The 10,954-nt window shown below is 40.3% G+C and overlaps 1 protein-coding gene across 1 annotated transcript; it reads right to left on the bottom strand.

The window, feature by feature from the left end:
* Nucleotides 1–876: 876 nt before the first annotated feature.
* Nucleotides 877–10,684, bottom strand: hprt1 (hypoxanthine phosphoribosyltransferase 1). Its single transcript, XM_061835384.1, has 9 exons — nt 10,394–10,684; nt 6,824–6,930; nt 5,787–5,970; nt 5,631–5,696; nt 5,432–5,449; nt 5,263–5,345; nt 3,279–3,325; nt 3,122–3,198; nt 877–2,135 (listed from the first exon to the last, which is right to left on the bottom strand). The coding sequence occupies exons 1-9, from the start codon at nt 10,418–10,420 to the stop codon at nt 2,088–2,090; spliced, it is 657 nt and encodes a 218-aa protein (XP_061691368.1). The 5' UTR covers nt 10,421–10,684; the 3' UTR covers nt 877–2,087.
* Between the last annotated feature and the right edge of the window lie 270 nt (nt 10,685–10,954).

Genomic DNA, 10,954 nt, shown 5'->3' with positions numbered 1-10,954 from the left:
TTGGTTAACAGTTTCAAAACTACTATTTCTTATCTTTTGAGAACCCATTACAGTTTTTATTAGATATACTGAAACAGGCCGTATACTCTATTGATGCGATTTCCTTAGGAAAGCAAATGACAAAAGTATCGCCCCACAGTTGTTACTTTCAAGGGAAAACAGACGAACAAATGAAATTATTTTATGATTGTAAAATGTCAAAGACTGACATTGTATTGTACATCAAGCTAGCGGCTTTGCTTTCAAAATCATAAGTCCTAAATATTCGCAGTACAACGCAGTGATGGGGCAAAATGCATGTGGCCACAATTATTAGGTTAAGTTTTATTATTCAGTACCTATTCTGAATAATACAACATATACATACACATTTTAGGCGCAATAACAGCAGGGTGACAAAAACACTGCCTGTGTACGTAGTACAAGTTAAAACAGGACCAGTGTTTCATCCATGAACTAAATTTCTTTAAATTAAACTTTCACAGCATTCTGTTTGTCTTTAACTGTATATTGTAAATTATTAGCCTAATAGACAGTCATTTTTAAATTACTGTCACAAAATACTGTAAATATAACGTACCAATGGGTTCGCAGTCTTTTTTTTTTTCCTCATTCTTCTTTGTCAGTCGTTTCTCAGTCATCCAGTTCATGGAAATCTACAAATCTTGAATTGACTAATCTATAACCTACTTTTTGTCAAATGTTTCTCATTTTCTGAACTTTAAAAATAAAAATTATTGGGCTCGTGAAAATGTGAATTTCAATGAAATAACTATTATACAGAAAAAGGTGACTCAGTGTTGTGGGTGAATGAAAATTTAGTAGTCCGTGCTTGTATATAATTGGTGTATCATACACATGAGCAGACACTGGGTCTGACAAATAAGAAGATGCTAGTTTAATATTCTCAGTGTGGAGAGAAGTGCTCAGGAAACTAAGGCTCACTGCACTGGGCCGACACAGCCGAAATAGACTGGAATGGAACATCGCTAAAAAAAAAAAAAAAAAAAAAAAAAAAGAAAAATTTAAATGGAAAAAAAGACAATTCGTGACTCACACCCATACACTCAGTGAGTTGACCTACAGAAGTACTTCAATGAAAAACTACTACCGTGTGTAACAGGGGTGTCAAACTCATTTTTCTTGCGGGCCACATTGTGTCTCCGGTTTCCCTCAGAGGGCCGTTATGATTGTGAAACAACCCAAATATTTATTCGTCACATCGTATTTACGTCATCAATTTATGATCTACTTTTGGAACCAGAAATCACGGGTAATGTTTTTCAACTAGAAATGTTTGGTAACACAAAAATCCTTGGAATATCTCGAGTTTATCACTTATGATGCATGACAATTTGAAACTTTTTGTACAAATTTTTACAAGAATAATTGAAATTGACACTCTAGATTTGGCTTCACAGGCCACATAAAATCATGTGGCGGGCCGGATCTGGCCCCCGGGCCTTGAGTTTGTCACCTGTTGTGTATAAGGTTTTGGAGCTCCACAAAGGGGTATATAGTATGTTGTACTATATCACTATCACTTAAAACCATAAAACTGCAGCGTGACGGTCACAGAAAAAGAGGACGACTACAAAGAGAGGGAGTGGATAAGAATAAAGGCGATAATTTGGACATTTTCACAACAAGTGATCATAACTAAGTGATGAATTTCAAATATAAATATAAAATTAAAACAAATGCAAAATTAAAAGTCAGAAACCCGTGCTGTTGCCTTACAGTCTCTGAACTTTGTCCAAACAGTAAGGAAAAAAAGAAGAAGCAGCAGCGTTACAAAGTTAACCATTTCATACTTTAAAAAGGTTAACAATTGACTTCCCTACCGATTGTGCACAGTTTTGTACATTTACATCTGCTGTATTGCCTAAACATGTCTTGATCTGAGGCAAATGACTGAAACAGGCGAGTACTGGCAGTGTGGAGGGAACTAAAATGGGCGAACTGCGCAATCCCGAGGACAACCTGAGACCGCAATGTTGTTTTTTTTTAACGAGGTACTCAAAAATAAAATTGGTCTTAAAAATATAAACAGCCATTGAAAAAAAAATATATATAAAAGGTCCCCTTCATGCCTTGTACTTCTCCTTCCCTGTTTCGCTAATGACGCAGATATGCTGAAACACAAATGAAGCAAACGATTAAGAATTGTGACATGCGCTGGAAAAAAAAAAAAATGACACTGCATTTTATTGAAGATGGTAGTAGTCGCAGGGACTTCATGGATCTAACAACTGCACAAGTAGCAAATGCACTAGTGCTTACTTTTTGAACCACAACTCCTAAATTTACTTTGTTTAGAAGAGGAATAAATACTCCTAACACAGGGAAGACTACCGTAAAATCCGGCCTACAAGCCGTGACTTTTTTTCCACATGCTGTCAACCCTGCGGTTTATGCGGCGGTGCGGCTAATTTGTGCATTTTTTCTAACGGCCCGCAAGGGGGCACTCGAGCGGAGACGGGAAGAATGAGACCGGTGGAATATATGTGCCGCGGAAGTCACTTTTACCGGTCCTGTTAGCGCTGCGCTAGCCTGTTGGTGCTGCTTTACTGGCGTGTCTCAGTGATATTTACTGGTAAGTTTTATTTAAACCAGCCCTGTTAGCTCTGCGCTAGCGTTGTGCTAGAGTGTTGCTGCTGTGTTATTGGCATGTCTCAGTGATATTTCCAGGTAAGTTTTATTTTAACCGGCCCTGTTAGCGTTCGTGCTAGCATTAACACCGCACTTGCGTTAAAACTATATGTGTACCGTCTTTCTTTGTAAATATCTCGGGTTTCAATGTTGGCACTTGTGGCTTTTACACAGGTGCGGCGTTTCAAATGGTGTTTCCTTTACAAATGTACTCTGAGGCTTGTAACCAGGTGCGCTCTTCTGAAGGCCGAGAATTACAGCAGATCTCCATGACTTTAAGTGATGACAACCTAGCATTATGACATGTTAAATAAAGAGTTAAGTTGTATTTGCAGATAAATGTTACGAGGAAGTTACATGAGGTTTTAGGAAACACCTTAGACTATGCTACCCATAAATATGAGCTCAAATGAAAATGAACTGTCACGGGACAGAGTCGATAATTCATCTATTGAAATTTAATACTCACATTTAGATCTCTAAAGTACTCGTTGTAGTCTAGTGCATATCCCACAACAAATTTGTCAGGAACCTCAAAGCCTATAACTGAAACACAGAAACCAAACCTCAGTTCAGAGAAATCACATGCTTGTGGTTTTCAATAAAAAACAAAAGTTTGAACTCACAGTCCGGTCGGTATCCAACACTTCTTGGTGTCCTTTTCACCAACAAACTGTAATAGAACAAAATTAAAATTATGTCAGTCAATATTAATGACTTAATTTGGCGGCACAGTGGTTGACCGGTTAACACATTCGCCTCACAGTTCTAAGGACCATGGATCAAATCTGTTATTCAGCTTTGTGGAGTTTGCAAGTTCTCCCCCGTGTCTGCTTGGGTTTTCGACAGGCACTCTGATCCTACTAAATCCAGGTCTTTTTGAAACTTTCCACAGGTGGTCCCTTGGCTCTTGGACAACTCTTCTGATTATTCTTTTCACTCCTCAGTAACTAATCTTGTGAGGGGCAGCTGATCGAGGCAAATTTATGGTGGTATGTTTGGCTTCCTACTTGCGTAATATGACCCCAAGCATGCTCAATGGAACATTCGGAAGCTTTCATGTGCACCTAGAACCAATGTCATCAGTGTGTTTTGCAACAATTACTTTCCGACGGCCTTCAGACAGCTCTTTGCCCTTACCAATCATGAGAAATGTTTTGATTTACAACTCGGCAATGAGACCTTTTTGTAGGCAATTTGGACTGAACCGACTGATAATCGTTTGCACTGACAAGGGGCTGTATTGCTGTTTGATTAGTGACATATTTTTGGAGATATAATTGACTGTTGGTGCCTTTTTGCACCTCCCTTTCTTCATGTGTTCCAATACTTTTTTTCCGTGTCATTTCATATTACACACAACGAGTTTCTTTGTATGTATGGGTTACTTGGGTTGTTCCCAAAATCTGGGGAGGTTTCATATTGTTAATAGCTCCTTCGCAAATATCTTCAGGGAAAAATATATATAGCAATATAGCTTATATAGCAAATTCAGCAGTTTTTAGAGATACATTTTGGACAATAAATAAACTTTAACTGGGAATGGCATTCAATAGCTTTAAGTCTCCCTTTTGAAAATGTGTTCAATATTCCAAACTGCTGATTATACAGGGTTCATTATTTTGTAGTTTTGGTTCTCAAAATGACTGAAAACTAAGTAAATGCCTGAGGTGCATATGTTTGTATTTTGTTTGCATTTCTTTTGGCAACACTGTGATGGTCCTGGTAATTGCGATTTGGTCACAAGGCGGGATCTGAAATTTGTAAAATGTTTCATCTTTAGTCACGTATTGGTTACCCCAGTCGAAGAGTTGCCAAACCCCAATATAAAATTTTACTTTTTTTGTGTAACATGGGGATTGATTTCAACGGGCCTTCCATAATTTCCAGCCTATAAACTGCAACTTTTTTCCACACGCTTTCAACCCTGCGGCTTATGCGGTGATGAGGCTAATTTGTGCATTTTTTTTCCTAACAGCCGCAAGGGGGCACTCGAGCGGAAAAGAGAATAGTAAGATCGGTGGAATATATGTGCCGAGGAAGTGACTTTTACCAGAATGTTTTTTTTAACTCTCCCTGTTAGCGCTGTGCTAGCGTGTTGCTGCAGTGTCCCACTGATTTTTATTTATTTATTTATTTTAACCGGCCCTGTTAACGCCATGCTAGCATCAGCGCCACACTAGCGTGTTGCTCCTCCGTTACTGCTGTGTCTCAGTGACTTAGGCGTTTTTTTTTTAACCAGGCCTGTTCGTGCTACCGTGTGGTTGCTACGTTAAGCTAAGCTATTACAAAATTGAAAACTCTCTGTGTACCGTCTTTCTTTGGAAATATCTCGTGTTTCCATGTGGGCACTTGCGCTTTTTACACAGGTGCGGATTATGATTGTACCAAGTGGTATTTCCTTTACAAATGTACTGGGTAAGGCTTATAATCATGTGCGCTCTGTAGGCCGGAAATTACGGCAATTCTTTTTAATTTAGTCAGTCTTTTGTGCACCTGATAATGGCGCTACTCTCAAAAATCCATTGTCCACTATAATTGTCTAAATACCTCTGGACTTAAGTGTAAGCACATGGTTTATTAGATTAAAAAAGCAGGGATGTACATTACCTTGCCACTTTAACCATTTTGGGATTGTACTGTTTAAGGAGTTGTAATAATGTCTTCATTGTCTTCCCAGTGTCGATAATATCCTGAGAGAAGTGACCAGAGAAGCTCATATTAAAAATGTTATTCTAGTAGAGACCTCACTACCATAATATTGAATGTATATACATACCTCCACAATCAACACATTCTGTGAAACAGAAATTCAAATTCAGTTGGAGTGTAAACATTTTAACTTAGGATGCAGCTGAGCGAGGCAGACTTGAGCATGACTTGCTTTCATTGTGTCTGTACATTGCACAGCAACACAGGAAGTTCACTACAGCAGTGCGTGACGATGAGCGGTGCTTGTCATTTGACACATCACTCACCTTGCCTGTCAAAGTAGACAAGTCATCTCCTCCAATGACTTTAATTTCCCCTGTTGACTGGTCATTCTGCACAAAGACGAATCAGGCAAACTCATGACAGATAAAACGTGCACATTTTCTTTTAAAGGCAAACAAAAAATGCTCTTTGATAATTACACAGTAGCTCTTGAGGCGGATGAAGTCCACCGTCATGGGGATGGAGCGGTCGCTGTTCCTGTTCAGGGCCTTGATGTAGTCCAGCAGGTCTGCAAAGAACTTGTAGCCGCCTTTCAGCACACAGAGGGCAACAATGTGGTGCCCTCCCATTTCCTTCATAATCTCCCTCGCCAGTCGCTCTGTCCTGAGATCACATCGGGTAAAGGGGCAAAGAGGGAGGACCGATGACTTTTCTGCTACAGTCGGCAGTAATTTCTACTTATTTTCTGTTTGTGTAAGCAGCCACTGCGACATTTCTAAAGCTCAGATAGAGTACAGCCTATAGCACCGAAAATATCATTTCCGGAAGCCATGCATATTAAGAAGTGTTTAAATCTGCGAGTGCAGAGGCTGTACAATATCCCAAATCATCTCCACTCTGTAACATGTTCATATAAAAAATGCCTTTAAAGAGAAGAAAAGCCCTTGGTTCAAGACCGCCTTGATTTTTGGTGATTTGAGGTTACGAATGGCACGCAATGCAGTTTGCGGTGCACCTTGCACAAAAAAGCAAGCTTAGGTAACGCTGTACTGTTTTTCTTTCTTTCTGTCTTTACTATAATTATGACTTCACTCCAAGATTAGCATTTGGGTAGTGATGGACTTGCATGTGTTTATTGGGAAGCGGGGGTTGGGGGGCTTTCTTGACAACACGAGAAAGAAAGAGAAGTATAGTGGAAATCAGCAGACTCACATTCAAAGCAGTAAGACAAGTGGTTTAGCAAGACATTTGTCTTATTTAACCAAACTTATGCAAGTAAAGGTAGAGTGCTGTCATAATGGCATGATTTGACCCTGCAGTTTATTTTTTTTTTATTTTGATGCTTGCTTATGTGATTCCACCCCCACCCCCAAGATAATTAATAAGTGTTTTCAACATCAAGAACACAGTATCTCGATACCCAAGTCAAACTAATTCTACCTTAATATTTACAAAACGATCACTGATCTAGACAAACTCCCTCTAAGTATTACACACTGAAAATGTGACAGCCAACCTGTCTAAAATAAGTCCGTGTGGGATGTAGACCCTCTCCAAGTCACATGCATAGTGCTTTGGTATGCAGAACAGGTCCAGATCGTACCCCTGCTCCTCGTCAGTGATCTGTAAGGAAAGATAAAAGGGGCGTTACCGAACATTAGATTAATTTGATAAAAGACCACCACAAGATAAGATGACAAGGTTATTGGAGCTTTAATTTCCCTAAAAAAGGTTCCAATATGTGCAGCACATTACAGTAGCAGACCCGCAGAGGCCAAATGATTATAATTTGGAAAAGGATGATGTTGAACCCCGATTGACATGAAATAGCATCTTTTTTTTGGTAGACTGTACAGTATATGCAATAGCGCTCCGAAATTTCCTGAAAATCTGTGAAATAATAGTTGTGTAATCCTGTTAACAAAGTAAAAAAGTTGTGGTCGGCTGTCCAAACCTGAGAGGCATTTACAAGTACGATTCATGCATTATGAAAATGGCAATTTTCTCCAATTCCAACTACTAAAGGTGTCTAGAGTACAGCTCAACAACTTTACAGAGATTTTCTTGAAAACACAATGTTTCCTGTATCTTGTCAAATCCCTTCCAGCTTTGCACAACTGTTTGCCTGAGGAACCCAGATAACACAAATGGTGTCATGTGACAGCTGAGCTGGCGCAGAGCTTGAGGTGCCTCGGGAATCACGCAAAAGACCACAAACAGACAAAAGGTTTTGCCTACAAGCAGCGAAGTGCCCTTCCGTGAGTTGCAATGGAAAATTTGATTGAGAGGTTACGAGAGAGACGTTAGCACACTTCGGGCACACAGTATGTGAATGAAATGAAAAAAACGTGCCCCTCTGTTTGGGATCCACACTATCAAATCCAGATAGTGGTTACATAGACAACATATGTCCCTCAAGGTCACATGATCCAAATGTTCCCCCCACTCATATAGGTAATGTGAGAAGAACTCATTCTAGGACAACCTGGAAGTCTGTGCAGGCAAATTCCATGTTTAACAACAGTGTACTGAACAGAACTTGAACTCGTGACGCAGAACGGTCAACTGCATATTTACTTGCTTGTAATTATTTACTTATCAGGGATGAGAATGACCAATTTGGAAAAACACTGAAAATATCTGCCTTGGGGGTGAGGGGGGGTTCCAAAATGGCGTGCGCCCCCCTTTGGGCACGAACATTTTTTATAAAACACTGTTAAATGGGGACCTCTGGTTAATTCTAACAATGTAAATAAAGGGCAATCATAATATTTTGAAAACTTAAAATATGAGTCCAAACAACCAAAATGATTTTGCCAAAATTCAGAAATAAAAATGTAGACAGAGTGAAATTTATATCAAATAGGCTATTGCACTTACAAGTTATACTTCAGAAATAGGTACACAATTTTTAATATATATATATATATATATATATATATATATATATATACACACACACACACATACACACAATTGTCAATGATATAATATTTGAGAAATTTACATCCAACTTAGTTTTGTACTTTGCCGGGAATGTCCACTTTTTGAATGTGTTCAGTTAGACATGTTAATACCGTTTTCGTTCCTATCTGCGCGGTTACACTTTTTTTGAGCCATGCCCATCTGAAACTGTTTTTTGTCCCGTGGTTTTTATCAATTTCCCTGGCACGATCTTCATCTTTTCGCTCCAAGACTTTTGCCAGACTGGCAAACATGAGGACCGCTCGATGACATCTGCGTACGTATGTCAATAAGTTATAACTATCCCGTAATAAACAGAATGCTTCTCTATGAAATGTTAACATCAGAGTGAAAATACAGACAAAATGCTGCCAGAAACCGGAACGTTGTCGGTATTATAAACACCAAATTTAATGCAAACAGATAGCAATGCCGTAAACATATAGCAATGTGACACGCTGTGGCGACCCCTACCGGGACAAGCCGTAAGGAAAAGAAGACAAAACAGATAGCAATGCCGTTTTCCTCGCTATCACAGCTGTGACTAATTTCACGACGAGCGTTGCTGATAGATGGTGGCGGCCCCCTAAATTTTCTCAATGGATTTACACATTTCACAAAAATGACAATTTCAGCTAAAAAAAACTCTGAATTCTGCGACGGCAGAAAATTCTCATCCCTAAGTCGTATTTTGTTTTCTTCCCAGCAAGTTTGATTGTCCTCAGGAACCATCCATCCATTTTCTTTTGCCGCTAATCCTCACGAGGGTAGTGGGGAGTGCTGGAGCCTATCCCAGGTGTCAATGGGCAGGAGTCGGGGTACACCTAGAACTGGTTGCCAGCCAATTGCAGGGCACATAGAGACGCACTCACAATTACACCTATGGGCAATTTAAAGTGTCCAATTAATGTTGCACGTTTTTGGGATGTGGGAGGAAACTGGAGTGCCCAGAGAAAACCAACGCAGGCATGGGGAGAACATGCAAAGTCCACACAAGCGGGGCCGGGATCGAACCCGGGTCCTCAGAACTGTGAGGCCAACGCTTTACCAGCTGAACCACCGTTCCACCTCCTCAGTAACTACACTTTAAAAAAAAAATGGCCAAAACTACACAACTTATTGCTTGTATACAAGATGCAAACAGTTTTGGTAATTAATAAAAATAAATTACAAATTATATTTATGTATTTGTGAAAAAGTTCTGCTCTGTGCGATGAGTACAGTCGAAGCAAATACATACATGGACAAAATTGCTGGCACCCCTCTGTTAATAACAAAACCCCACATTGGTGACTGAAATAACTTGAAAGTGGAGAAAAAAAAGTAATGAGCAAAAATTAACCAAGGAAAATCGTTGCTTTAAAATTATGGATTAAAAATGATATCGGCCTGCACAAAGTTGACGAAACTGGAGAACATTTTTTTTTAAATAATTTCACCGGGAGGCTCATGTTTGAACAAGATGTCTTTTATTTAGCATCACAGCTGTCTTCAAACCTGTAATCAGTCAGTCACTGGACTGTTTGGTGTGTAGCAAAGAAAAGATGGACGAGTTGTTTCTGGAGCTTACAAGTACAATTATCGACAAGCATGTTGAAGGTAAAGTCTATAGAAGCATCTTCAAGCGATTAGATTTACTTGTGACTGGATTGTAACACTATTCAGACGTTTGAGGTGCGTGGGACACTCGTTCGTGGTGTCTGTGAAAGGCGTGTTAGCACAACCTGTTATTTGGACATGTTCTGGACACGTGGGGGACATACAGATATGAATATAAACACACGCTTGTTGCTTGCATAACGTTCCTCGCTACGGTATAATCATGTCCCAAACGTGCATTTATTCTGATAAATCTATATAGTGTGGTAATGTGGAAAAAAAACGTCACTGACACGAAGCATGGTGGGCGCGTGCAAGTCACCTTAGCCACGGGCCACGTTTGGAAACGTCGTCAAACGCCAAACGTATTGAATGTGGCTCGCGACGAACGGAGCATTTATGACATACACGGACTCAATGAAACACGACTAAGTGTACATACGAGCTGCGAGCCGCGGAGTGTGGCCACAGTACGTGTCTACGAGCACGCCTAGAGACGGGCCATCTGCGAGGGGAGACCTACCACAACACACTGGGCGGATGTCGCCATGTCAATTCCTGCCGGCCTTCCCTTGAGCGTACCTTTTCTCTGGCGGATAACACAAAAGAAAACGCGCAATTCCCGACGTTCCACCTCCAAGGGAGACGCTAGCCGCGTCGCTAACTCCCGCGTCCTTCCGGCTCACTCGCCCGCAGCGCGTTTCGCCACTCGAGCGGAGCGCGAATGTTGTCACGATGACGCGGGGGCGAAGCGAGCACCCAACGGGCAGGATTGGCCGAGCCCGCCCTCTCCAAAAACCGACGCCTATCAGAAGCGCCCTGCACAGGCTGCGGCTGAGCATCATATAAAGATTTATGTTTGTCACAAATGTTTCCCATCATCACAAGTGTAAAGGCAACATACGTAAACACAAAATGCAGTTTTCAAATGAAGTTTTTTTTTTTTTTTTTTTTTTTTAATCATTGAGAGACAAAAAAAAAAAAAAATCCAAATCTACATGACACCGAGCGGCAGCAACTGCAATCGAGCATTTGCAATAACTTGCGATGAGTCTCTTAAAGTGCAGTGGAAGGATTTTTAACC

This window comes from Syngnathoides biaculeatus, chromosome 11 (genome assembly GCF_019802595.1).
Source record: "Syngnathoides biaculeatus isolate LvHL_M chromosome 11, ASM1980259v1, whole genome shotgun sequence".
NCBI lineage: Eukaryota > Metazoa > Chordata > Actinopteri > Syngnathiformes > Syngnathidae > Syngnathoides > Syngnathoides biaculeatus.
Note: the sequence above shows the minus strand (reverse complement) of the source record. Positions and strands in the feature narration are given on the sequence as shown.

Excerpts from the sequence above, each read along its gene's own strand:
- hprt1 (XM_061835384.1), bottom strand. The coding sequence starts at position 10,420 with ATGGCGACATCCGCCCAGTGTGTTGTG. Across the intron at positions 6,931-10,393 it reads CATCCGCCCAGTGTGTTGTG|ATCACTGACGAGGAGCAGGG; the intron begins GTAGGTCTCCCC and ends CTTTCCTTACAG. Across the intron at positions 3,199-3,278 it reads TGTTGGATACCGACCGGACT|TTATAGGCTTTGAGGTTCCT; the intron begins GTGAGTTCAAAC and ends TCTGTGTTTCAG.